The following is a 27920-nucleotide window of genomic DNA, read 5'->3' on the forward strand; positions in this document are numbered from 1 at the left end:
CGCCCGCCCGGCGGGCGTGTGGCGGCGGCCCGCCCGGCCCGGCCCCGGCAGTGCCGGGAGGGCGGTGGCCGCCCTGCCCTTCCCGCTCGGAGGAGCTACCAGCTCTACCCTGAGACCTCTGTGAAGAGGCCAGAGAGGAGAGCTTTCGCGAGGGGAGGGAGACTTCGAGCCGTTTTCTTGCGTGGTTTGGTGCAGGCGAGCTGCGGGGGACATGCGGTGGCCGCCCTGGCTGGCCGCCTGGCTGGCCTGCGCCTGCGGGGCCTGCGTGGCCGGGCGGCCGGCCGCCCTGTGCGCCTCCCGCGGGCTCTGCCCGGCCCCTCGCGGCACCAACGCCTCGCAGCCCGCCCCGGGGCACTGCCTGCGGCGGCGGGGGGCGGCCGGGCTCTGCGCATGGCCCCTCGCCTCCGACAGCCTCCTCGGTACGCCCCGCTCTGCCCGCGGGCTCTTGTCGGCCCCGGCTCTGCTCTGCTGATGGGTTGTAGCAGCTACAAAAGTAGTAACCAAGTGAAGACCTTATGTCCCCAGTCGAATACTTACTACGTTTAAAATTGAAGTTCAATTGACCATAAGGAGCTTTTTTTTTAAATCTGTATATTGGTAAATGATTGTAATGCAGAGATGCATATGTCCCAATTATGCGTTAATGCAACATTGATAACCTGATGCCTGATATGAAGTACACAATGCTGTGTAGCTCTCAGGCATACAGAATTGCCTGTAACAATAAAGGTAATTTATAGATAACATTACAGAAATAGTTTCTTTGAGTGATATAATTACTTGTGAGCGTTAAGAAATAATCAGCAATAAATCTTGTGGCAGCTGGCCATAACAGGATTTGTCGTTAGAGGTATAGAGAAACATGGCTAACAGCAAATCTCCAGAGATGCTGTTACATCTTAATGTATGTTAAAAACATGTATGTTAAAAAACGTGTTAAAAACTTAAAATTTGTACAAAACGGTGACTATGAGGTACTTAGATTTTATAACTAACATGAAATCGTAAGATTGTTGCAAGCAAAAATCCATAAAGATGTTAAAACACGAAGTCCGATGTTTTAAAACAATATTTGCCCTCTGTTACCATGGATCAGGGCACGGAGTAGGTCTGGGGGAAGAATGAAGAACATCTTTTGAGTACGTATGTTATGCTGCGGCAAGAACTGCGTCTTCTGACCCTTTCATTAGCTGTTTACTCAGAGAAGGCTTCAAGCTGGTCCCTTAGGTTCCTCGGTGATCGTCGCTGCACAGGGGCTGCGTACCACAGTGACCAGTGCACGGTGGCTTAGCCTGTTGCGCTATGTCGCTCAGCTGTGGGGTAGCTGAGCTTTTCTGTCTCATGCAAATATCTTTTAGGGTTGCATGTAACTGAGTGCAATATGAAACTGCCCCGAGGCTTGTCATCAGAGTTAACTGAATCTACGCTTAAATATGTTTTATATCTTAAAGCTGGCATGCCCTGCAAGTTTCTTTAACTGCAGAATTCAGTCCTTCTTTTCAAAATTCCCAAACAGGAAAAAATCCTGAATTTATCTGGGCTGCCTTTTCATGCAGGCTTAATATATATTGTGGGTTCTAATTGCTTCTGAAGTATTTTGATTAAAGAGGAAAGGTATTAAGAATAATATGATTTTAAAAAAACCCATATTTTGTTTGTTTCATGTGTACAGATTCTTTTCCAACTGATGGGATCCAGGAAAATTATGTCCGTAATGTGAGAAACTGCATTTTTTCAATTGTCTATCCTACACCTTTTAAATCTAGAGTTCGTCTTGTAGTTGTTTCAAAGGTTGGCTATTATTTTTTCTTTCTTTCTAAGTAGCAGAGATTGTTAATACATGTACTAAAATATATTTTAATATTTATATACTATTTATTGTGAAAACATCAATTTATACTTTAAACAAATGGAACATTTAAAACATATTGTGAGTTGTCTTTTAATAACGAAATCTGTAAAGAAAACATATTAATTACCACTGAAAACTTGATCGAATTCAAGTGTCATCTGTATTTTTTTTTTTCTCCAGGAAGTTCTTGAAAATATTTTGGATCTTGATATATCTGTCAAAGAAACATCTGATTTTCTTCAGTTCGTCAGTGGTGGGAACGTGATAGTTGGGTCTGTTCCATTGGCCCATAGGTATGGGGGTCATCAGGTAACTATGCCACTCATTCCTCCAGGTAGAATTATGTCGGGCGTTTCATGTGAATTGTACCTTGATAATACCTGTAAGCGTATGAGTACATGCCTGTAAGTATATGAACATTTATGAACATTTTGATTGCAGATGTATTCTTCATAAGAAGCTGCAGGTGGAAGTGAACTATAATATTCTTTCATGCTACCATGTCTACTTTCTGTGCTTCTGTTGGTGCCAGAAGCAAATTATCTTTTTAACTTCTGTTAGCTGCGGAGTCTGCTTAGCACCCCTGCAGCCTGACAAGCTGATTCATGATAGGTATTATCAGCTCAGAGGAGTGAAGAAGGGCAGAGCCTCACTGCAGTACCATCATTACTAAGAGTTTCATTGAAATGGGTAAGATTATTAATGGAAGAGTAGAACTTGATTTGTAATTTCCAATTAAAAAAAACAATTACAAGCTGTGTCAGCTTAAAGGCTCATTACAAAAAAAAGAGTCAGGGCTGTAGCTCTATGTCATAGCTGGAAGGTAGAGAAAATAAATGGGGATTACTGGCATTATTATTTTTCTGTGGTTTTCTGATTCATTACTGGTGTGAGCGTGGAAATACAGCTTTAGGGATCAATACCTTAATGACTACCTGAACAAACGTGTCATTATATTGTGCAGATCACAGAGAGCCTACATGTAATTTGTACTGTTTCAAGAAAACTGCTATAAATAATAGAAGACAATAACTTGATTTTCATCTTTGTCAGTTTGGTAGCTGGGCGGGTCAGCTGGGTGATGGAAGAGCCCACTTGATCGGAGTATATACAAACAGGTGTGACTGTTTTTTTAAGCAACTAATTCAACTATGTATTCTATTTAGCTGATTTCATGCATAGCCCGAGGTGTACCGTTAGAAATGCTAATGGTATTTTTGCAGGCATGGTGAGAGGTGGGAACTACAGTTAAAAGGGTCAGGAAGAACCCCATACTCCAGGTAAGTTGAAGTTAATCTAGGTACACCAAAACTGGATGTCTTCTTTTTGAAATTTGATTTGATTTTATGACCTATTCCTTATTTCTCTGTTCTCCATAGGAATGGCGATGGAAGAGCTGTGCTTCGCTCTTCTGTGCGAGAATTTTTGTGTAGTGAGGCCATGCATTACCTTGGAATTCCTACAAGCAGAGCTGCTAGGTATTTTTCTTTTCTTTTTCACAGCATCCTAATTTACAGGTAATTTTGTGACTGAGTTTCACTGAGCATCTGTAAAGCAGGACAATTAATTTCCAAGAGGATAGCTCTTTCTTTTCATATGTATGCAATCAGAACAAAGTATATCCCTCCAGTTTCATAGATTTTGGATAAAACTTTCCAGTAATAATGAGCTCCAGCAATTAATCCATTCACTTTTGTCTTTGGTATGCTTTTAAGTACTCCTTTGTTTGAATACAATACTGTGTGCTGTCTGTGTCTTGTGGTGAACAGCTGTTGCTAACTTTTAAGACTGTCTTAACTAAATTACTTTACTTTGAAATCTGGTTCATTTTGTAGAGAAAGTAAAAAATGGAAGTTAGATTGAGCGATTATATCTGACACTAGCTCCAGCTTTTATGATACTGCAGTCAAGAGATTCTTCTCTTTAAGAAAAATAAAATTGTTCTCTCCCTTGTTGCTCACCAGAAGACTTGAAAAAACAGCAGGACTAGATTCCTGCCCTGTAAATAATAATAATACCTTTAGTGTATGTGGGTGATCAGTGAGTCTATTAATACATTTTACATGGTTAATAAGTGAGTCTTCTATTACACTGAAGTTGAGCATTTGGATTAATTTTTCTAGAATTATGCCAAGTAGGAAAATATTGAAAATGGCTATTTCTGTATTGCCATAGTCACCTCGTTGCAATTTTTAAGATTGGTAGGAAAAATTGTCAGATGAATAGACATTAATATTGGAGGGAGTACTGAATGTAGGTAATTGCTCTCAATTCCTTATTTGTGCAAATACCCCTTGAGCAGAGAGGGAGTTTTCTTAAAAAAATAATTTAAAACTAATTCTGTTTGAACCAAAGAAGGCTAATACATTCACTCATTTGGATGATTTTCTCAAGATTCAGTAAACTGAATTTTTCAGATGATTGTGTTTCAAATGTCAAGTTCATTTTGGGTTCCCAGTAGTCTCATATCTGTACTCTGGCATTTCAGGCTTTAAAGAAAGTAAATGTTCTGCAGAAAAGGCCTGTACTGAGCTGCCACATGGCTAGGTGTCTGTATTTGCAGAGTGTCTGCAAATCTCTCTAGCATTAATTCTAACACATTAGCTTTGTTGAAGTGCAGTGTTTGTAAATGACATTTCTGATGGTTTATTTACTGACTTCACCTTGAGACCATTTGCTGTTGGCTGTTAATGCAAAACTTTAAATCTGTCTGAATATCAGCAGGAAAGCATCTGGCAAGGTTATAGCCTTTCTTTGCTGTCCTCTCAACAAATTGTTCGGTGGAAAACCAATATGAAATTACTCCTTAACTGTGCACAATTCTACTGAGTACACAGTGTGCTTTAGTTCTCTGCTGGCAAATTTGTTAAATGCTTGGCTCTCTTAACTGCTGTACAAGCTCTCCAGACTGTTTACAAGACTTCATTTTGAAAAACCCCAGCTGATATGCATATTCTTCCCAATGGGGAGCTGTTGTACTGAGGCTGGTGGGATGCACTTGCAGAGGTCTCGTCAAGTCTTGGCAGAAGTGTGGGGAAAAGCCTTACGGCTTATTCCAGAACACCCAGCAGGTTGGTTTGCTCTATTAATTTCAAGTACTGTGTTCCCAATGGGGTGCAACAGTTGATGACTGTACTGTCAGATAAAGAACACTTCTTCATATGGTACCATTTTAGTCACATACTGGGACTACCAGTGAGCAGTGTTATGCATTAGGTCAAAAAAGTGAGCCAATATGCATAGTTTTCAGAGTGGCCCTTACTTGCATAGGGTTTGGTGTTTATGCAAAACAGCAAGCAGAGCACTCAGGTGTGTAAAGTCAGGCCCTTAAACTAGAGCGAGGGGTAGGGAGGGATATAATCCGTCTGTCCTTCTGTAAGTGCTGTTCCAGCTCCTCTGGTGTAAGAGCAATTTCAGTGCCCTGTTTCCTGTGGTGGAGTGTACGTCTGGTCTCCTGCTGCCTTCTCACAAGTAATGGTACTTACCAGCTACAGGGACCGTTTGAAAACTCTTTTTATAATGGGGGTGTGGGCATCTTTATGTGGCTGCTCAGCTATCTGGCCAGCTCTTAAGTGTTCCACATCCATTAACTTTTATTAGTAACTAACCAAATGTTGAAGCCCCATGGATTTTTTGTCAGTGATAAGAGAAGTGATGGTATACTGCAGGAATTTTGCAGAGAGCCTGCTAAGAGTAACACAGCCAGAAAGAAACAACCCTTCTGGCAGAGGTCTGTTCAAAACAGTAACATTTAGTAGCTTTATTATTCTGACTCCTGTCCCCTGGTGCTGTGATACACACAGTATTTTGTTAGTGTCTGGGGTTCATTCCCTGGTTTTGAAAATTTTTGTTTTTCTTGAAGGATTAAGATTTTCTTCTTACTTCTCATCTATGTCAGCGCTTTTTGTACTTAATCCTACAGACATACCAATCATATATGATTCTTTCCAAAAGAGTCTTTTTTTAAAAAAAAAAATTCCTAATGTTGTTTGTATCAGTACAGCTCCAGTAACAGGCGCAGATTGATTTCTAGATACTTTTTCCCTCCTTCTGGAACAGTTCACTGCCTGTTCTTTGCAGTTAACAGAGAACATTCAGTTTGGATAGCTACTAAACACCTTCAAAATACCAAATATAATAATAATAATTTCGTTCCAAAGCCACAGTTACTGTTGCAAGCAACTGCACTGTGTAAGAATTCAGACAAATCATTGCTTTTCATGACTTTTTGTACATATTTCTGTTTTTATGCATACCGCACATTTTTGGTCCAACTAAAATCTTTCTAAAATTTTGATGCTAAAGTATGTAAAACCAGAATCTAGGGTACTCTCAAAATTTAACACTTGGGAGTTGTTTTAACTCTGTGACTGCCTTTAGTCATATTTATGAATGGAATAATAGGTTTACATCTTGTCCTTTTCTGTGTACCTCCAAGGAAAGTTTGGTTCTGTCTTCTGTGCAGTCTTCAACTACCTAATAGAGAGCAGCTATAAGTAGCTGCATTACATTTCAAATAGCATGCCCCCCCCAGCTATTTTGAATCATAGAACCATATAATGGTTTGGGCTGGAAGGGACCTTCAGAGGCCATCCAGTCCAACCCCCCTGCAGTGAGCAGGGACATCTTCAACTAGATCAGGCTGCTCAGAGCCCCGTCCGACCTGGCCTTGAATGTTTCCAGGGATGGGGCATCTACCACCTCCCCAGGTAACCTGTGCCAGTGTGTCACCACCCTCATTGTAAAAAATTTCATCCTTATATCTAGTCTGATTCTACCATCTTTTAGTTTAAAACTGTTACCCCTTCTCCTATTGTTACAGGCCCTGCTGAAAAGTCTGTCCCCATCTTTCTTATAGTCCCCCTTTAAGTACTGAAAGGCTGCAATAAGGTCTCCCCACAGCCTTCTCCTCTCCAGGCTGAACAACTCCAATTCTCTCAGCCTGTCCTCGCAGGAGAGGTGCTCCAGCCCTCGGATCATTTTTGTGGCCTCCTCTGGACCTGCTCCAACAGGTCCATGTCTCTCCTGAATAGAAGAATGTTTTTCAGTTATCAGCAAGCAAAGATAAAGAAGAATTACACAAATTGAGCTAAATTTTCCTGCTGCTAGACTCTTGAACAGAAGCTTTCTGTACCTATTGAGGGGACAATGCCTCTATCAGAAGATAGCACCAAGCATTACTTCTGCTGAATTGTCAGCGTAATCCCAGCTGCTTTGGAGAGGAAACTTTCTACACATTACCTTAGGGGAATAGGATGCCCTTACATAGTTTGTGAGGATTGATTCAATTTTATTTTTCCCTCGTATAACACAAAACACAGTGAAATCGCATATTTTATTTCATAAAATTAATGTAAGTTGTGAAATATTTTACATCACACAAAGTTGTTCCAGGCACTCACAAATCTCAATATTTGGATAAACATGAAAATTTATGGGATGTGCAGCATTTTAAGGCAAATGAAAGGAAGAAATTGTTTTTAAAAATCCAAGTACAAGTAAGAGTGAGGAAGAAAGGGATAATTATAATGTATCATCAAAATTATGCCTTTTTTGTGTGTTGATACTATTTGAAGAGTTCCTGATTGCTAAGGGTCCCAGATCTGTCCCCGAAGTTCCTGAGACAACATGAAGGGAAACCTCCATCAAATGCAACAATTTATTTTCTAATTTCTCTGTCCTCCTCATTTTGCTCTTGTCCCCTGAGAAATTGTGACTTATTTAATGTTATCATCACACTAATCAGTCACTGAGGTTCCAAATAAATGCAGTACTTTTTTGAATGCAAACCCTTCCCCAAGAGCAGCGTAGGTAATGGAAATTGGACAACATTGTAGAAATACAAAATAAATGCATCTTTCTAATGAAGCTTGGTAAGCCTTGACTTACTGTTTGCCTGTGCCATTTGCAAATACAAAGCAATGCCAGCAAAAAGATCTTTCTTTTTATGAAAGAAATAAAGTTATATAAAATATTACTTGATCTTTACTGTAAGTTATTTTTCCTGAGATAACTTTTTAATGTTCATTTCTTGTTTGTTACAGCTTAGTTGTTAGTGATGATGATGTGTGGAGAGACCAGTTTTACAATGGAAATATTAAGAAAGAAAGAGGTAATTAACACATTTCAAAATAATATGTTGCAACATTGTAACTTAATTCTCCATTGCAAAGATTAATTTTACTATGTCATACATGTGTAATCAAACCTCTCCTCAGAAAATCAGTCTGAAACATAACTTAATTAAAGAAATGAAGCCCTATGAACAGGTCTGCTATGATTATTGCATATGTGTTTGTAGGGGTATAATTTTTATTTTCACTTTCCATTACAAAAATGATATTGCAAACTAGGGAAGTTTCCTATTGTTCCAATACCAATACTAGGGCAGCAGGAACGCCACTGTGGCTGTGCCATTGCTACATCTCTACACCTGCTCTGTAAAAGAGTGGAATGGCATAGCATGGGGGAAAATCTATTTATGATGATTCTTTCTTTGTTGCTAGCATCTCTGGAGTAATTCTAGTATTAATACAGTACTGGAATTTTGCCTGTGTTTGCTGGTATAGCAAATGAAGCTTTATCGTTAAAATGTATGTGTAGTCAAATAATAGTATACACATTCATCTGTTATACGTTGAGCATACTTAGAAAAATACCAGCTTAACTATGCATATGTAAATTCTGTGTCTATAGAAACAACATATGATGGCTGTTCCTAGCGAACTATTTTATTTTGCTGATACTCTGTTTACATTTAAACACATGTGTCTATATTTAAGGTGCAATAGTGCTACGTCTTGCCAAATCGTGGTTTCGTATAGGATCCTTAGAAATCTTAGCTCATTCGGGGGAACTGGACTTACAAAGGTTTGAATTTAATCTTCATAGTAACTGTATTAGTTTTGTTAACAATCAAATATATATTAAAATGTTAGAATTTAGACATAAATTATTTAGAAAGGAAGATAGCATAATTTAGAAAGATAACCTGCTATTTTTTACAAGCACACAAAAGATCTTTCCTCATAAGTGTAAAACCCCCTAGATGTTTTTGAAGGCCTGGATCTTACAAAATGAGAAAGGTTTTATAGCTGAAGTAGTTCTGGTAACAAAGCACTAGGGAGGAGTTGTTTGTTTTGGAAAGATTTGTAAATTTAAAGTGTAAGTTCCTACATTTTTCATAGTTATCTGTGAAGCTAAATTAACAGAAATATTAAATAAATCACTAGCATAAGTATGATGTATAAAATATGCTTTCCAGAAACATGCAGAACCAAAGAAGTATACTAGGTGAGAAATTATTGCACAGTTTTAAGCCTCTTAGCAATATTAATATGTGTCAAGGAATTAGCATGACAAATTTTTAGGTCTACTGTAAATATTTAGAAGTTGGTCATTTCTCCTCAGGAGCAATGGAAATTGTTCTGGGGTGCTTGAAAACGGGCAAGAGCTCATAGCAGTAGTCGTACGTTGTAGTAACTGATAATTCAATTTAACTTCCCGCATTGCTCTATTCTGTCTTTGTTTCCTTTTATTTGAAATCTCACAGCAGATTTTAGTTGTAAAACTAAAAGACTGAATTAAGGAACTGTTTTTAAGTTTTGTTTTGGTTTTGTTTTTGGTTAAAGTGTTCGTGACCGATTGGATTTAAGGAGCGTGTAAAGATCACTTGCATTCATGCAAAATAGACGACTCTTCCCTGCCTGTTTTGGAGGGGGCCTCAGAAAGAGTGGGAAGGAGCAGGCCAAGGCTAGTGTGACTGTCTGTGTGTCCTCCTCAGAGAAGGTCCTCCTGAAAGAGGATGACCTGGAGCAACCAGCTAAAATTCAGAGGCAGTAGGTTGGACAGCCTTCTAAAGGTCAGGTTGCTAGATACTCTGATAAAATCATCACAGGTTGAGGAGAGTTCAGTGATTTGCTCCAACAATAGACGGTAAAATCGAGATCTTTGTGTGTGCAGCTACACAGCCCTTGCCCAGGCTGCCTGCCCCACGTGTAGATGGTGCTTACAGCTTCCTGTGCCAGTGGCCCTGGCTGGCTCTGACCACAAAAGAGCCACGGAGCAATTAAATGTAATAAATGCCAGCTGCTCTACTTTAAAAGCTTTAGATCTGCAAAGATGTGCATCTGACAGGCGCTGCAATTTTTAATGCATGTATCCCCACTGTTTTGGGAAGGGCTAGTTACTATGGCAAATAACCCTACTTCATAAGAATTCATCCATAAAATTGTCTTAGTGAGAATTCTGATGTAGAATTATTCCTTGTAATCATATACTGTTTTTCAGATGTACAAACTTTTTTTTTTTCTAAAAAAATGATATTACTGCATGCAAAACCAGATCCTGGTGTGCTCTGGAAGTTTAACATGTGGCCATAATTTTAACTCTACATGGCAGTCTCCAGTCGTATTTATGACTGGGACCTTAGGTTTTATCTCTAAGCATTTGGAAGGCTAATGTAATAAGGACTAAGCATAATCCAAGACTCGCTGGCATAAATAGACTGAGTTTTCTAGTAACTGTTTGCAGCAAGCTGTAGATCAGCATTTAGCTGTTTGGAAACAAGAATGTTGAATGATCAGTTCTAAAAGTACCAGTTTTGTTTAAAGAATTCTGGCTCTCCTATTACAGAAGATTGCTAGACTTTATCATCCAAGAACATTTTCCATCAATAGCCATGAATGATTCAGATAGATATCTGGTAAGTCTTCTTTAAAATTTATTTTTATTTTCCACAAGAATGTGAACAAAAATTACATAAAGCTTTTCAAAGTTTCAAGTTTTAAAAGATTTTAAAATTTAAAGTAAGCTTTTAGGTTTTATTACTGAAAATTTGTTAATTCTCTTCAGTAAAAACCTACTGCTTGAAGTTTTTTGTCCTCAAAGTCAAATATGAACATTCTTTACCACTTTTCATTAGGAAAATGTTTATTGGGAAGCTTCCATTTTCTGTTATTTTTTGTTCTCTTACTGCTCAGGTTTTAAGTGAGCAATGGTCACTTGAAGTGATGAATTATGTTTTTAATAGTAGAAATTTAGTATATGTAGTATATACTAGTATATAGACTCGTGTATATATAGTGCCTTTGTTTCTTTTTTTGACTTTTTACTTTCTGTTAGGGCATCTGCATGTACTTAACAATAGCCTTTGCTGGGTAAGGTTATTGTGCAGTCACGTCATTTAGAATGTGAATGAAAAGTCTTGACAGAGAAACACATTTAAAAATAGAATGTATGACATATTTCTAAAGCGAATCAATTGTTTATGTTGTTTTGTATTCCATATTTTTGATTTAGAGGACTTGAAGTAAAAGATGTATTTGATTTTAGGAATTTTTCTCTACAGTCGTGTCAGAGACTGCAGATCTGATTGCATTGTGGATGTCTGTGGGGTTTGCACATGGTAAGCTGCAGTAGATGGCATTGGCTTTACAGGAGTGACTCTATAGTCATATACTTCAAGATGGCTTTATTTGTCACTTTGTTCTTCAGTTCTTCTGATGTCTTCGCGTACAGCAGTATCTGTTATGCATTAATATACAAGTTTTTTTTGTAACAGTTAGGACCGCTTTCTGATCTTTCAAAGCATGACTGTATCTGACAGAAGCAAGAATACGGGAGCAAGGATTTTCAGAATTGTTGTAATTGTCTGATGTACAAAGACCACATATTGATGTCATATATAATTTTAATTGCGCTGAATTTGATGCATCTACATAAAAGCCTGGCCTTTTGTAGTGCATAGCATACAGTGCTGTCCACCTTTGTTTCAGATTTATATTATGAAAAATAAAATAGCATAGTCTTGCTAATATAGCACCCATTCAACTTGCAAGGAAGTGGCTAATGACCAATTTGCAAGATGCTGTTTCAATACTGTGTAGCACTGAAAGGAAAAGGAAACAGTGCCATCTAGGTCCAGAAACCAGATACAAGGTAATGTAGCAGTTTTTCATTTTCATACCTAAAATGCATGCCAGGTCAAGAGTAAGAGAGAAAAGTTTGTTTTCCAGAGTCTGATTTCTGAAAGATAACTGCTCTGAGGTTCTCTAGATTCAGTGGGTCTACTTCACAACAAATATTCTAGAGACTACAGGGTTCCGGTAGAATTTTAACTTTTGTTTCTCCTTGTTTCATTGTAGGTGTGTGCAATACAGATAACTTCAGTTTATTATCCATAACAATAGATTATGGTCCATTTGGATTTATGGACTCCTATGACCCAAGTAAGTGTAGCACCTGTTTTTAAATAGAATTTTTTAACTTAAGTTAATATAAAGAATTTATTTTATGTAGTTTCTGTGTGCATGAAAACTCCTAACATTATGAGCAGAAAGATTCCAAGCATGTGTATTGCTTGCAGTTTTAAGGAGAAAAATTGTATCAGAGGCCAGTTCTCTGATACACTATAAAGGTTGCATTTCAAGTGCTAAAAGTCTTGTTAATGAAATATTACTATTAAACCCATTTTCAGGAGAACGTTTCCAGTTGAACTTCATCAGTTGAACAGAAGCTACAACAGAAGCCTAGAAAACTAAAATTTGTGTATTGCTGTAAGCAGCCAAAAGCAAAAGTGGTGTCCAGTAACTTTGCATGCATCATGCTCTGGCTTTATAGTCGCAGAATTATATGTTGGAAGAAAATAAATCAAACTTACCCAGTCATGTCAACCTTTCTGTGAAAGTATGATCTCAGTCAGTCTGGGATTGGTAGATACAGGTCCAGTATGTCCATAAATGCATATTATTGGATTATTGTTCAGAGGTTGCATCTGAGAAGCTTCAGAACAGCAGTGGTTATCTCACTATCTGTTTTCATAAGACTGCAGCCTCAAATTAAGGAAATCTCATGAGAATAAATGTCATATCATTTCTATTGTATTGAAAAGGTGGGGCTTTTCTGGTTTTAGATCTTCCTCTACATGGTGGGTTGAACGCAGCCAGCAATTACAGACCCACCTGTTCAGTCCTCCCTGCTGTGGGCTGGGGAAGACAATTAGAAGAGCAAAGATGAGAAAAAGCTCATGGGTCAAGATAAAGACAGTTGAATAAGTGAAGGGGGAAAAAGGGGGCAGAGATGACCGACAAGTGATGCAAAGGCAAGCACTCGCCACCTCCCATCACCAGACTGATGCCCAGTCAGTCTCCAGGCAACAACTGCTTTGTAAAAACTACTCCCACTTTTTACCACTGAACATGAATGACATCATATGGTATGGAATATCCCTTTGGTCAGTTGGCATCAGCTGTGTCCCCTCCCAGCCCCTTGCCCACCCCTAGCCTAACTTTCTGGGGTTGCAGAGTGAGAACAGACAACGCCTTTGTGCCATGCAAGCACTGTTCAGCAGTAGCTAAAACATTGGCATGTTATCAACACTGTTTTAGTCACAAGTCTAAAACACAGCACCATATAGGCTGCCAGGAAGAAAGTTAACTCCATCCCAGCCAGAGCCAGTACACCCTAGAACCAGTTGAACTGCTTTAGACTTAAAATTCAGGTTTGAACCACTCACCAGATCTGAGAGATGTGTCACAGGTCTCCTCCTTAATGCTTCATGTGTTATTCAAGTCCTCTGAGGACTCGGGCAATGCTGTGTGCATTGATCAGCTTATCTGCATTTGATCTGAGCAAGGGGCTCATACTGCATCCATTCAGAGACTGGTGCTGTACATATGCATACATTTTACTTCTGGATGCCTGTAACTTGCATAGCAGATATTTATTATCTCCCAGGTAATGGATTTGCATCTTGGAACACATTAGCCCTAATTTTAATGCGACTACATAAAGCTTGCTTGCACAACTGAAAAAAAATCTTGCTTAGGTGGCCTATTTATTTAAATACATGTTTATACATGTTACTTTTCCAGAAATGCTTATAAATCTTGAGTCTGGTTGTCCAGTTGTTTGCTTAGTCTCTGTGCCCTAAAGAGTAGTGCTATATGTAGTAAAAACATTGAATAAGTTTTTAGTGTAAAAATGGTCTTTTTCTATTTAAACATTTGAATTTAGTTTGTACCTTCAGTTAGGAAAATGTCACTTGTGACACATGGGAACTTACCTGTGAAGGATGTATTCCTTAGATTTGCAAGTAATAGAACTTGAGTTAATTCACTGTAAGTAAGTGTCCTTGTGATCTGATTTTAAATATTTGTTAACTTTAGAGCTTTTATTAGTTTCCTGTATAAAAATGAATGCACTTCAGTATTTTTACATTGATTTTTTATTGTAATTACTCTGTCATGGAAAAGTAATGTTTTGTTTGAAACAGATTTTGTTCCAAACACATCTGATGATGAAAGGAGGTACAAAATAGGAAACCAGGCAAATGTTGGGCTGTTTAATCTGAGCAAGCTGTTACAAGCTCTAAACCCCTTACTGGATCCCAGGCAAAAGCAGCTGTAAGTAATACTTAAAATATCTTAACACTTAAAAGAACTAGGGAGGTGGGAGTCCCTCTAATCACCATATGCATAAGAAAGAAAGGATTAACTTTTAAAATCTTTTTTTCTAAGTGGAAATTGATTCTGGATCCGTATTGGCCAGAATAAGGTTGGAGGGAGGGGAAAAAGGTTTTAATTGGTCATAAATAATATCAAATTATGACTGGAAGGCAGTCCTAGATGTTGTGTGGTCCATTCCGCTCTCACTAAGGTAGGACCTTTGCCTGTAATTTTCTATTCTATCTTGTTCTTTAAGATGCTTACTTATAAGGACCATACATCTTTCTGAAGTAATAAGGGAGTATTTTAATATCCTATTGTAAAGATTCCTAGTATGAATCTTCTTTTGTGTGGTTTAAACTCATGACTTCTTAGTATGAAAATGAAGAACATGGTATTTTTGTTCTCTGCAGCAAATATTTATGTATTTGAAGCCTGTTAAAGTGCTTCCCCTCAGTCTTTTTCCCACTGTAGATCCTAGTTGATTCAGAATATCAATGTTTGTGAGATATCAGACAGAGGAAGGTTTCATTGTTTAGTGTACAGTAGGATTGTACCCACAGTAGTATTTTAGTTCCATAGAATTTGTAATTTCTTTTGTTTTTGCAGAGCTTCCCAGATTTTGGAGGGGTATGGTGAGCACTATTACAGCCGGTATGCACTTCCAGAACTCAGACCTTCTAGTCACAATACTATAAATTATACTGTGTAACAATTTCCTTACTTTGTTACTATTTTCAGTTTCACAGAACTATTCAGAACAAAATTGGGTCTTCTTGGGGAGAATAAGAATGATAACTATTTGATTGCTTTCCTCCTAAAAGTGAGTTTGCTTTGCTAATTTTGTTGGCAAACATCTGAATTGATACCCTATACTTTAAAAACACTGATAGAAGTACCTTTATTTCACTAGCTTATGGAAGATACAAAGGCTGATTTTACAATGACATTTCGACAGCTCAGTGAAATTACTGAAGACCAGTTAAAGGAGCTCTGTATTCCTGAGGTACTAATACAAGCACCCAGTTTTAGAAGTACTTAATATAAAATGAGTAAATCAAGTTGGACATAACTCAGGTACAATAGAGGATGTCTCGAGACATGATTTGTCTGGGAAATGTGTCATTGTAGAATTATTAAGGGACAAGGAGACTAACATCTGTGTCATGCTACCACCCTGTGTTAAGCCTATGTCTGGTAATGAAGGATGCATTAACAACGAGTGCTAATGAAAGATATATTAATGAAGAGTGCTGAAGTCGGGTTTTCAGCCCCTGGTACAGGTCCAATATGAGTAGTCATAAATATTCATACACAGGTGGGAATGTGATTTTTTCACATTTAAGATGGGCCTGCTAGGAAGAACTTTCCTCCCTCTCCCCCCACTCTTTTTTTTTTCTTCTGCTTAAGAATACCTTCTTATAGTATTTCATAAGACACAAGTGAAGTTGGACAGGGCTCATACGGAAATTTTCAGCCTTGGGTCAATCAAACAATTCCTAACATGGTTTTACCAGGTGGCCTAAACCTCTGCTCTCAGGCCCATCAGCTTGTCTCGGCACCTAATGATAAGTGAGATCGCATCTCATCATAAACTCTTGCTAGAATCTCAGCCCATAGTGGCCTCTGCCCTTCCTTGGGCTCAAGATTGGTTCTAAATGTAGCTTAAAGCATAAGAATACATTTTGTTATTTTGTCCTGCTCAGCCTGCCATCCCATCCTGTGTTGCTGCTAACTCAGCCTAAACTTATTCTTCAGGACCAAGAATAACCATAAAAGAGATGAGAGCATTAAAAGAAAAGAGATAAACTTCTTACCTGGATATAGTGCAATCTTTAGAAGTAGAAATACAGCTGAAAAGTTTGAACTGGAGTAAGATGCTAGGCAAGTAGTAATTGGATAAAAATGCAGGGGGCAAATTCTGAAAAGAAAGCTTGTAAGTAGCTGATCTGGAAAGAAAAGTAGGAAGCCTTTTTGCAAGAGCCAAAATGTTTTCCTTTTTTTTCTTTAATACAGTGCCTTTTCCATGTGAGGAATATCGTTCACTTTGCCTGGGAAACTTCATTGCCTTTCACTAACTTCTGACTTATTTCCATTTGTCTTTAATTTAAAATGAAAGCAGGTGGACTTAGGAGGTTGTTTCATGGAGCAGAATGACTGTACGTAAAGCATAGACTGAAAATGAGGGGTTGCTGTTGCTTTCTCCAATTGTGTCCTAGATAATTAAGTGGTTTTGACCAAATTCTGTTTCTCCTTGTTTTCTTCTGTTAACTAAGAACAAGAAAAGGTCTAACCTGACTTTTTCTATAAGCTTGAGGTCATTAATAGTTAAAAAGTTGAGATTTTCTAGTGGTAAGCAACAAAAATACAATGAGGTGTAGCTTTGGAATTAATCATTTGTACACAGGGAGTGATAAGAGAGTGGGTACGTTTGTAAGGGAAGGTATTTTTGTCATAGAATTAAAGGGATTTTTCCATTTCTTAGTGGCCCATGTATGATAGGAAGAACAGAAGCCACCCTCGTGCAGTACGGAGCCACTCCCAGACTACTGCAGTAGTGGCATTTATGGCAACTCCATCTCCCCTTCTTTGAAGGTGCAGGCTGAGGAACTAACAATCGTGGTGTAGTTGTGACCCTGCTACTACACCGAGGGTCACTTCCAGCCTTCACTTGGTAGCAGCTGACCTTTTTCTTCACACAGTGAAATGATTTAGCCCCCAAGTTCTGAGTCTCAAAACTGATGTGGTAAAGCAGGTATAATTTTATGCTGGTAGAAAGTTGTGGGGTTTTTAAAGATTTTTTTTTTTATATTAAAGTAATTTCACCTCCTATTCATTCACACACTAATACTTTGTTAGTAGCAAAGTAAGTTCTCGTATTGGTTTGTAGATCACTTATGTTTTTTTCAGCTGCCCACCAAAATTGACCTAAAAATGCCATAATCCTTTGGGAACACTGCAGGAGTTTGTACATTTAATAATAATTGGAAACATTCTGAGATTCCTCCTAAAGCAGCCTAACCATGCACACCTTTGAACAAATGCTTGACTCCCACACTCACCTGTTTTCCACCTGCCTGAGCCCAGCTCTTAGTCACTTCTGTAATTTTAACTCGTTTTTATACTCAACTGTGGTTTTCATTATATTTATTTTACTCCCGTTCCTTTAAAAAACCACAGATGTGATCAAAACTTTGTTTTGTTCTTGCTTTTAATTTCCCTTTCTTAATTCCTCCCCTTTTTTTTTTTGGTATATCTTCTGTTTACCTCCTTTTATATATGTCCATTTCTTTCTGATCTGTTCTTTTTCTGAAGTTAATTTTATGTCTGTGAGCTTTGGCTACTTTCTCTCAGCTGAGCAATATGAAGCAGCTGTTAGCTCAGTGTAGTCAGCCAGGGAAGCCTAGTTTGTGGTTGTTGTCCAACACTGGAGGCAGCAACCCAAAGCTCTGGTTTCTCTGTTTGCCTTTTCCAAGTTCTGTCTCCTCTCCCTTCCTCCTCTCCTACTGTCTCTATTCTTCTCCTCAGTCTTTTCCTATCCCTGTACCCTTAAGTTTCCCTTTCTCTCCACACCTTATCTTTCTTTATCAATATATTTTCCTTATTCCACAATTTTGGAAAAATCCCTTCTCTGCAAATACATCTGATCCATGTATAAAACTCAGAAGATTTACGTAGCCTAAAAAAATAAAATAGGTCAGACAATAAGCCAAGGAAAAATAGGGGTGAAATGCTGGAGGCATTTAGGTAGAATTTGCCATAACAGAGATGGATTAATATAGATGTATCGTGCCAGCAAAAGAAATAATTTAAATACCAAGGAAAAGATACTAGTAGGATTTTGGGGGAGAAAACTCCTTGAAGGGTGATCATATGTTTCCCTCTTAAATCCTTTTAATATTCATTTGCTTACTTTGTTTTTTTCTTAACAGGAACAAAATTCTGATTACCTGCCATTAACTGTTTCTTTCTCTTTAGGAGTTCTGGGCTCTTCAGGATCTGGGTAAACACAAGTTATTTTCAGAATGGGTTACTATGTACCTCTTGAGATTAAATCGGTAAGTCTGATCCAGTTTCAAGTGTAAAAATAACACCGGATGTGTGTTTGCCAGAAGCAGGCAACTTTAATCTGCAACAATTTTCCATAATCTTTAGCAGGTCTGGTAAATTGGCCCAAACATGGTTTCATATGCCTTTTTTTTGTCTTTATGGTTCTAGATTGTGCTAGATTCTATAATAATTACTATTGTAGTTCTGTTCTGACACACAGCTACATAAAAATGACATGGGAGGAGCAGTGTGTGGGTTTTGTCCTTCATCAAGCAACCGATCAGATTTCTTTGGTTAATAATTTTTGTTAAAATACCAGTCCTACAGATTCAGTCCAAGAATCACAAACAGGCTTTGCAAATACATCGGGATGAATAGTGTTTCATTACTGGTAATACATATATTGTTTACTATGTAATAACATTACTTTAGGATGACAGGGGTGGAAGTTGAAGAGTTGTGAATACACAGGCTGTGTTTGGAAACCGCTGGTGTTACATACATAGGGACATGCATTTTAGAACTTCCTACTAATTCTTTTGTATTGACTCAATAAAAAATAATGTGTTTTTCTTAGTCATCTATGGTATGCATGGCTGATAATAGTGAAAAGAAGTACATATCAGGTACCTGGAATTTTAGTCAGTAAATACAATTCTTAAGGGAAAAAAGCAATACAAGATACAAAACCTACAAGAAACTGTTCAGTTTTTTCCCAGTCTAATAATTCTTAGAGATTCACACCCACTTCCACTGAACACAAAAGCAGAACACTTAATGATTTTAATGAAAGTCAAATGAAATATTTCTAAAAATAAATAAGCATAACCCTCATTAGCTAAAGCACTTTCTTTTTTCTCCTTTTGCTTTGTTTTTCATATATAGCAACAAGGGTGATTCAGACACAAAGAGAAGAACAAGAATGACAAGTGAGTAAAACAATCCAAAGGAATCATATGCTTGGAGATGGCAACTATCTGTTTGCATAGGTTTCTTTAGTGTTAGTTATTTTTCCTTTTGAGGAGAACTAAAATGCGCTGTTTTGCTGAAGAGGAGAAACTCTCATTACACTGCTTCAAATCTTGTACTATACATTCACTGTGGCGACCTCTGGTTTCACCCACTCTTGTGATTAGGATCTAGCCACGTGTGTATGGCTAGACCTGTGAATATGTACTTTTTACAGAAGCTAGATGATCAACAAGTTCATTGGGCACAGTGAGGCTCGCTTCCTCCTTAGGGAGCCTCCCTTTCCCCTCCCTAAAAAAAATTCCTTAATTTAACTGTGTTTTGAAGAAATTGGTCTGGCCCAAACCCCTTCTGTTGTGAATGCAGTTGTAGTCATATCAGTTGACGGAGGCCTAAGAGCCTGAGATAATGGAAATGTACCACAACTACTAGTCCAAGTTGCTCTTCTCTAGATTCTGCTAGTTTGGAGTGACAAAGCACATGTCTGTTCGTATTTCGGATGATTGAAATCACAAGTGATGAAGACCTCATGACCTCATGAAGAAGGCTTTTTCCTATCAGTATCCACAAAGGCTGCTCTCACCTTTGTCACACCAGATGTGAACATGAAGCAATCCAACTCAGCTGTCCAGCTATGGTCTATTCCATATCAATCCTCATTTACCTACTTGTTTATTTTTCTTTCCTTTATTTTTGTTTACCTTTTTATATTTCTTTTTTCTCTTAATTTTTCTTTTACCCCCTTTTTCACAGTTTCTATTTGGGGGTTCAGGAGATGAAAGCTTGTTCCATGCTTTGGTGCATGGGGACTTAATTCCCCCCCCCCCCCCCTTTTGATTCTCTTTAAGAACTTAAGGATTATTGGCCCTTGGGAACATGGTTGTCTGTATCTTGTCATGTTCAAGTGGGGCTTCACCTTCGTGTCCTGAAATGCTGTGGCTGCTCCCCAAGTTGTAACTCCTAATTGCAGAGTAGGGTGTTCCCCGAAAGGGCCCCCAGGGTTTTACTTCCTTGTGAGAGATGCTATTCCTCTTCTGCTGTTTCTGCTTTTCCTGAGTGCAAGCAACATCTTTTCCTTGATCTGTACTTCCTTCCTTTATCAGTCTGTGAATGTGTCAGTTTGCATTGCTCAGAAGTACATTGTTATTCTCTGGTGATGAGCCTTTGATAACATCAGGAAAGATTCTGGTAGGGAATCCTGTGCAGGCTCAGTGGACTAAGATTTGTCAAGGTGTTCAAATATGTCCATATGCTTTCTACATGTTATAAACAATTCAGGTTTCTGATAGGCAATGCTTTTTTTTTTCCCTTGCACCTGAGGAAAAAAAACCTTACTTTTGAAAGGACTATATAGTCATGGAAGTCAAAGGAAGGTACTTTGATTCTCCAAGTTATTCTAAATACAAAATGGTAGAGGTACTGCATTTAGCTGTCTATCACAGCAGAAACAGCAGGTATGAAATTCTAAGACTTGCTCAGGGAGAGATTTTTTTGGAGCTGCAGTAGGCTGTGGTAATACTGTGAAATTTGCCTGTAAAAGACAATAAGCAACTGAAAATCTCTGGCCAAAAGGGAATGAAGGGAATGCAGGATCTGATCAAATTCTGCACAGGAGATAAAAGCTTCAGTGTTAGGCTGCTTTGCAGGGTGTTTTGTTTTAATTTCAAATGGAAATGGCTGTTCTCTTTTGTTAGATATTGATTGGCTGCTTTCTTTAAAAGCTTTATATTGATTTAGTATGAAAATGGAAGGAGATAGCACTGACTTTCAGTAATAGTAAAAACTACATAGGGCACAGTTTATCATCACATGGATTTTCAAGTTTGGATCCACATTTTCTAACCAAGGCTCTATCCAGCTTTAAGAACACATCTTAGAATTTTGCATGTATTCTAAGAAAGTTAATATGAAAACAGTTACCAAGAAGAAAGGTTTGGTTTATTATGTGTATGTTGGTAGGGTTAAGAAGTTTCAACTGTGGGACTCTAAGGCTCTTAACTACTATTTCGAGGGTTTGAGCTCCCCTGTTTTCCTCAGCTAAAATGTAATGCTGATAACTGTCTAAACACACTTATTTTTCTATGGTTTTTTTTAATCTGCTTTTAGAGAAAATAATGACATTCTGAGTTTTTATTCCAAATCAGAAAGGATCCTAGTTTAGGGATGATCTTCTGCAAACCAGCATCGTATTTTTCCACATGCACCTCAGAGGATCTATAGTACATGAGACAGATGAAACAAGTAAAAGGCTTTGCCTGCAGGATCACACTTGTGCGAGTGGTCTCAGTTTGGTAGCAGCCCAAAACTTGATATGCAAAGATTCATGGTTAAGTTAGTTTTCTTCCATATTATCTGTCATCACTCTGTATTTATACAGCAGAGCTGCAGAAATTTGTAATAGGCTACTGATGTTAATTTGTTATGGTTTTATTTAAAATTACATTTTCTTTTTAAATTTAACAAATCTCATTACACTTCTGCTAGCTGCTCCACATTACAGTATGACTGAAGTTTCTTACAGTATTTTTTTTGTTGTTGTTCTCTTTTACATCTATACATTTAAATAGATCTCCTAGAAGCCCCTTGTGGCCTCTTTAAAATTGGGAGTTTTTTTTAAGTACTTGCTTGTTAACAGCTGTCCCTTGTCAGTACAACTTGCAGCACAAATCTGGCTCAACTCAGTCAAGTGTGCATTTTTACCCAGCACTTCATGTTAAAGACAAAACTGCCATGGCTCCCTAGAGTTTTATATGGGCTGGTAAGTCCCACTAAATTTCATATTGCTGTCTTTAGTATTGACTGACCTTGAATATAGTCACATTAACACCTCATTATTCATCACCTTTCCCTCATCATTAGTAAGTGTAGTAAAATAGCTCACTTCTCCAAGCGCATTACCTTGAAGCATATGAAGCTGATCACTTGTTCGTTATCTTTATTTTTTTCTCTTCATTTAGTTTTTAGTTCTTAGTAGCACTTGATGTTGTACTGCCTAAAATTAGTTCCTTAGGAGCTGCTCAAAAAGTTTTGACAATGCAAATCCCAATGCAAGTCTATAACTGTATTCCTTTACAAAGGAAACATGTAAAAAAAAATTGTAGACCAGATCACAAAATGCTTATAAGGGCACAGAATTTCTTCTGCTTTGTCCTTTTCTTATCTGGCTTGTCTTACTCTTTCATAATTATCTTGTCACTTGTGTTAATTACAGATATTTTTAATGCCACTGTGAAACTTGTCAATTTGCAATTGTTAAGAATATATTTCTGGGACAAATATTCTGCTGCTAATATGAGTCACGGTTTTAATGTGAACTATCATTTTTTGTATGAGTCATATGCTAACTTCTCTACCTTTAAAATGTTCTTTTCATATTGTTATCACACTTTACTGTTGAAAACTCATTTACTGGATTAAATCAAATACTTGGCCGCAGCAAATTATTTTAGCAAGTGGGAAACCACGATTTGCTTAGCAGTTAGGGCAGGGTGTTGCTATGACTATGTGAAGGTTATCAGGGTTCCAGATAGCTAGTCGTATTTATTGGCTTTTGTTTAAGATATGTAAATACGTGCCGAGCAACAGTAATGTGAAAAAGAAGAATGTCTGTATCTGGGCGGATTGCATCTCAGCCTTCGTTCTCATCGAAGTCAGCACCTGGACCTTGTGCCGGAATGTTGTTCTCTTACCTGGGCAGCTTCTGTAAAGGAGGGAGTGGCCGTGCCACCCGAGATGCTTCTGGCTTCAGCCCATGTTCTGATTTTGTAAGAGGGCTTCACCTTCTCTCTTCGGGTGGGAACATGAGTGGCCAGAGTTCAGCACTTAGAGCAGAGAGTGATTTTTTTGTCCTTTGCTTTTGTAAAGAGCATAAAGACCCTTTGTGTAACGCTGCTGTATGTCAAATCTTGTGGCTTAAAATGGCTATCATTCAGTGTTGCGATACATAAAATAATCATGCAAGTGTTGTTTCACTGATTACACAGCTTCAGTAAATTCTGGTTTGTTAGCTGGTTAAATGGTGCTTTTTAGAAGCAGTACTTATTACAGAGAAGTCTGTTCACTGCACTGGGCACTAATTCTGTGCAGGGAGCTATTAAATATGAATATCCTGCGATTGTCTGACCACAGAACCTTAGGAGGAGCCAGTCATCGCTTTTCTCAAAGACATCAATTGTCTTTGGACCCAGCTAGGATAAACAAGTTATGTTTGCAAGCTGAAGCAGCAGTGCAAGGAGATGCAAGGAGAGACTGAATTGGGAAATGGAAATAGATTAAATTTAATCCTTTTATCCAAAATGCTGTTTCTGATCATCCCTCTCCTAATGTAATTAACTATTTGTAAATAAAATAACGTCATAACTAATTGACTAGAGGAACTGAGTAGAGAGAAATTTGGGACTGGTTTTGATGAATACTCTGCTTTCTCTAATGCCCTCTTTCAAACATGCTTTAAGAGTATTTATAAGAATGTTTTATAAAGCTACATTGATTTTTTAAAAGGAATATATAATATAAAATATGGGGTTTGAACTAAGATTTATTTATATAAAACCTACTGGGACATCAATGGAAAGGGAAGGAACAGATAAAGTTTGTGTACATCCATAAATCACAGACTCTTAGTTTCAAGGCCGTGGGTGATAATGCCTTTGGTATCACTGATTAATCTCTTCAGGCAATAATCAGCCACTGAATCTGGGAAAAAATATGCAGACCAATGTGAAATTAGGATATACAGTGCAAGCTTGAAATGTTTGTTACAGTTATTCTGTACCATTGTTTTGATCATTATTTAAAGGGAAACCTCTCTGAAGCAGAATCCTAGGCTTTAACTGCAGAGCAAAAAGAGAGAGTTGTGTTGACATTTTCTGCTAAAAAATTGGTAATAAAAGCCATGTGTGCTTATGAGAATTTTCCTCGGCATAGAGTTCAAGTGAACTCCTTTTATGAGTTGTTAGTTGCTGTCCTATAAGATACAGCCTGGGTCACTAATTCAGCAGCTTCATTTGCAACATCTCTACAATCTCCCTACCACTAATTAGACAGCATCAGCCTGGAAGATGCCAGAGAAGCAGTGCAGCTCTCATGGGTGTTTCCAAGAAGATACAGCAGACAGTTGTGGAAGACACTGTGGACCTCCCCCACCTCCCTGGAAACTAAAAGGAATGACAAAGTTGAAAAGTAGTTTCTAAAAAACACAGCTGAAATCCAACATTAAAGGCTTTTATGGCCAAACTTTTTACAGATGATAGTGAAGAAGGAATATCTAAGTACATATACTTGAATGACTATCTCAACAATTCCTTTTTACATTAAATAATATAATATTCATTCATGTATTGGCAACATTGAAATATGCTTTCCAACAATGTAGCAAGAACATAGGCCATGGTAAACTAATCTCATTTGAAAAGTCCGCTGATGTTCGTAACAGGAAATCCTTCGTGTATCAATGTGATGTTCTATACGATTCTGATTTTTGTTTGGCACTGTGGCATTACTGATTGTGAAATTTAAAAAAATCCTTCCAGCAGCTCATAAAAAGAAATAGATTGATTCATGCCTTTTTAATGCATTTTTTTTCTTGATCTGCACATTAAACCTTGAAGATTTCAATGACATGTTTCAATAACTGTGTTTTGCTTTTGTTGAATGTGTCTAACTAAATCTAACATGATTTACTTTTTGGTTTCAGCTGTTAATCCTAGATACATACTTAGGAATTGGATGGCAGAATCAGCAGTGCAAAAAGCTGATTTGAATGATTTCTCGGAGGTAAAATTCTTTCTTTCTTGACATATTTATTAATAATTGGCGTAATTGTTAATGAAAGAGTTGTTGCGTTTGCACTTTGAACCTCTGCTACACTTGAACCAACACTGTACTATATAATAGCGATCATTATTTAAAATATTAACAAAACTATTATTACTGTTAATTATAACATAAACAGTAGTGACTATGTTAATAGTAGTACTAATAACAGTAAGCAACTCATGGCATAGTTTCTGGAGCCAGGAGGGTGCTTAATATGATGTAGCAGAGACTTCTCGTTTGCAGGAAAACATTTTGTGTAAAAACTTACCCATTTTAATTGCTTCCAGGTTCATCTCCTACAGCAGGTTTTACAACATCCCTTTCAGAGACAGCAGGCTGCAGAGAAAGCAGGCTACTCCCTGCGCCCCCCAGCTTGGGCCAAGGACCTTAAAGTAAGCTGTTCATCCTGAGAGCAATTTGAACAAGCAAGAAAAATGATCAAGGTCAAAGCTCAGCCCTTCAAGTAGGATTAATGGATCAAGCCACAGGAGCTTCTTTCCCTTCTGCTTTGTGCATTGGAATCTGCCACTCTGCTAGGCAAGAGAAGGTCTTGACCAACTTTATAAAGTCTAAAGAAATGGACCGCTATGTATGGTTGCATCAGTAAATTCTATTGGCATTTATGACTCTGCCCTTCGTATTCAGCTGTGCGTTAATTTGAGTCGCAATATTTAAGTTCTGCCAAACTGTCACACTTAACCACTCAGAATTCATGGCTGATCAGGTGGGTCTCAATAACTTCTAATGGCTGGTCAATTTAAAATCCATCTATGCTAGGTTTATTCATACAGTATTTTGATGAATGTCCTCCTTGCTGTTACACGCTGTTCAAATATAATTGTATTCCAAAGACATAAATGTTCTTAAGTCTTTTGCTGAGTTGGAACAGAGGATGATCTTACCCTTATACCTCACCACCTTTTCTCTTTTTGACCTTGTTTTGTCCCATCCAGAGATATCTTTGTTTTGTCCCAACAAAGATTTAAAGGAAATTCAATTAAATAGTGAGCAAAGATGTCTGTCTTGGGAGTGACTTGCCCAAAAAGAAGTTCTGGTGTCTTTGCTGATGTCAGGTGACTATCAAGCCTGGCTCCCTGCTCTTTTGAAAAGGTACCTTTTGATAGTAGTAGAAAGATTGTTGGTGCATGGATTTAATGCCTCAGGAAATTTTCACTGGCTGGACATGGAAAAGGACTTTCTTGGAAGTATCTCGCTACATACGTAGGCAGTTCAATATACCTTTTGTGTCCAGCCACCTGATGCTGTAAGGCACAAACGAAAACCTTGGAAGGAAAGTATTTAAAATTGAACTGAAGCTGTGGCATAGAAATCCTTTGAGTAACAGAGACTAGTCTTTGAGCCCTGGGTCTTGTTATTTATCCTTGTTTGATACTCCAGTCCCACATCACAAAACTTAGTGTGTAATTAAGCCAAAATTCATCCATAAGCGAGCAGTTCCAATGTTATGGTGGAAAATTTACAGCAAAAATAATTTGTCTGGGGGCTTTGTTACTTCTTGACATTACCTCATCTCTTCCCAAATCCAGAATGGCTTGTTTTAGACTCTCCAAATTTCTTGAGTGCCACTTGATTCTAAATAGAGGCTATTAAGTGGTATAATTAACAATTCACAAATCTATTTCTGGGTATATAATTAGTGTAGAAAAAAAGTTTATATCATTAGAAATCTTTCAGTGACTAAAAAATATCTGAATACCTTTACTTCTTAACTCTAATTCAGGATGGTTTCCCCTCAGATATGCAGCTGTTCAAATATACAGTTGTTCAAATGCAAATATTAGTATCATAATGTGAGGACCAATATAGATATTCAAATACAGTTTTCTGAAAGTCCAGTCTGAAGCTCAAGCAACTTAGGCAAGTTCAACCTGGGTTAACATTCCTTTTGCTAGTAAGTGCTCTTCTGCAACTGTTGGGGTGTTTGAGCTGGCAATGCCTCCAGGTAAGAGGAGCGGGCTGCTGGCGGGTGTCTGTACAAGCCCTTCAGCGGCGGGCTACGCGCCCAACCTATCGAAACATTGGCGTTGGTGTCTCTTCTCGGATAATTACAAGCAAAATAGCATGTTGTGATGAAATGTGTGAACATCAACATTACCAACTGCAGTGGAATGAGGTAGACTGCAAATAAGGCATGATCTGAAGATGACCGTGTTTGTGCCCACAGGGTAAATACAGGGGCACTGCAACTTGGGCCCTGGTGTCCAGCTACATGAAAGGAAAGAACTCTAATTTATTTTGAACCAAACATCCAGAAAGTTGCTTTTGTGTGGGGTCCAAACACGGCTGCCTGTATATCTTTACCTTATGGAGTAACTGCATAAATACAAAACATTTTTGTATCACTTTTATCTTCAAAGTGTTTTATAAGTGTTAAATCTTACTAGTAACAGTAGCAAGTGGCCTTCTGCGTCACCCGTAGTTCAAGCTGAAGAAAGCCTCCAGAATCATGGTATAAAACTGGAATATCCCAAATGGGAGCTGTTTTGCAAGCAGTGATACGTTCCGCCCACTGTGTTCACTGTGAGGCTTTTCTCAGGCTCTTGAAAAACATCTGAAAGAATGAAGCCAGCCCTGAAAATTGGTTTCACATATTCCTCTGGATGCAGCGCGCAGGTCAGCTACTTTTCCAGTTCATTCACAGACGCAGTCACGTCCTCTCTCCTTGATTTATGTGAAAGCAGATCTCCATTATTTTTTTCCCCTAGTTTTACCATGCAGTTTACATCACCTGTTTTTAGTGACCTCTCTGATTTCATGATAGTCAG

General features: G+C 38.0%; 1 protein-coding gene across 2 annotated transcripts; it reads left to right on the forward strand.

The window, feature by feature from the left end:
- Positions 1-101: 101 nt before the first annotated feature.
- On the forward strand, positions 102-26149 carry LOC142052462 (protein nucleotidyltransferase YdiU-like). Of its 2 annotated transcripts, none has more exons than XM_075082591.1 (19): positions 102-419; positions 1673-1791; positions 2033-2161; positions 2906-2970; positions 3076-3132; positions 3232-3330; positions 7897-7964; positions 8635-8722; positions 10487-10556; positions 11186-11258; positions 11998-12081; positions 14127-14256; positions 14908-14952; positions 15040-15121; positions 15212-15304; positions 18277-18356; positions 19234-19277; positions 25013-25092; positions 25422-26149. In XM_075082591.1, the coding sequence occupies exons 1-19, from the start codon at positions 212-214 to the stop codon at positions 25542-25544; spliced, it is 1737 nt and encodes a 578-aa protein (XP_074938692.1). In that variant the 5' UTR covers positions 102-211; the 3' UTR covers positions 25545-26149. The 2 variants fall into 2 exon arrangements, with proteins under 2 accessions (XP_074938692.1, XP_074938693.1); XM_075082592.1 differs by lacking the exon at positions 102-419 and adding an exon at positions 581-729.
- The last annotated feature ends 1771 nt before the right edge of the window (positions 26150-27920 follow it).

Source organism: Phalacrocorax aristotelis, chromosome 2 (assembly GCF_949628215.1).
Source record: "Phalacrocorax aristotelis chromosome 2, bGulAri2.1, whole genome shotgun sequence".
NCBI classification, from domain to species: Eukaryota; Metazoa; Chordata; class Aves; order Suliformes; family Phalacrocoracidae; genus Phalacrocorax; species Phalacrocorax aristotelis.

Bases quoted from the DNA above. Each gene is read 5' to 3' on its own strand.
- LOC142052462 (XM_075082591.1), top strand. From the start codon at position 212: ATGCGGTGGCCGCCCTGGCTGGCCGCCTGGCTGGCCTGCGCCTGCGGG. The intron at 1,792-2,032 runs GTTGGCTATTAT...TTTTTTCTCCAG, and splicing joins GTCTTGTAGTTGTTTCAAAG to GAAGTTCTTGAAAATATTTT. The intron at 14,257-14,907 runs GTAAGTAATACT...TTGTTTTTGCAG, and splicing joins GATCCCAGGCAAAAGCAGCT to AGCTTCCCAGATTTTGGAGG.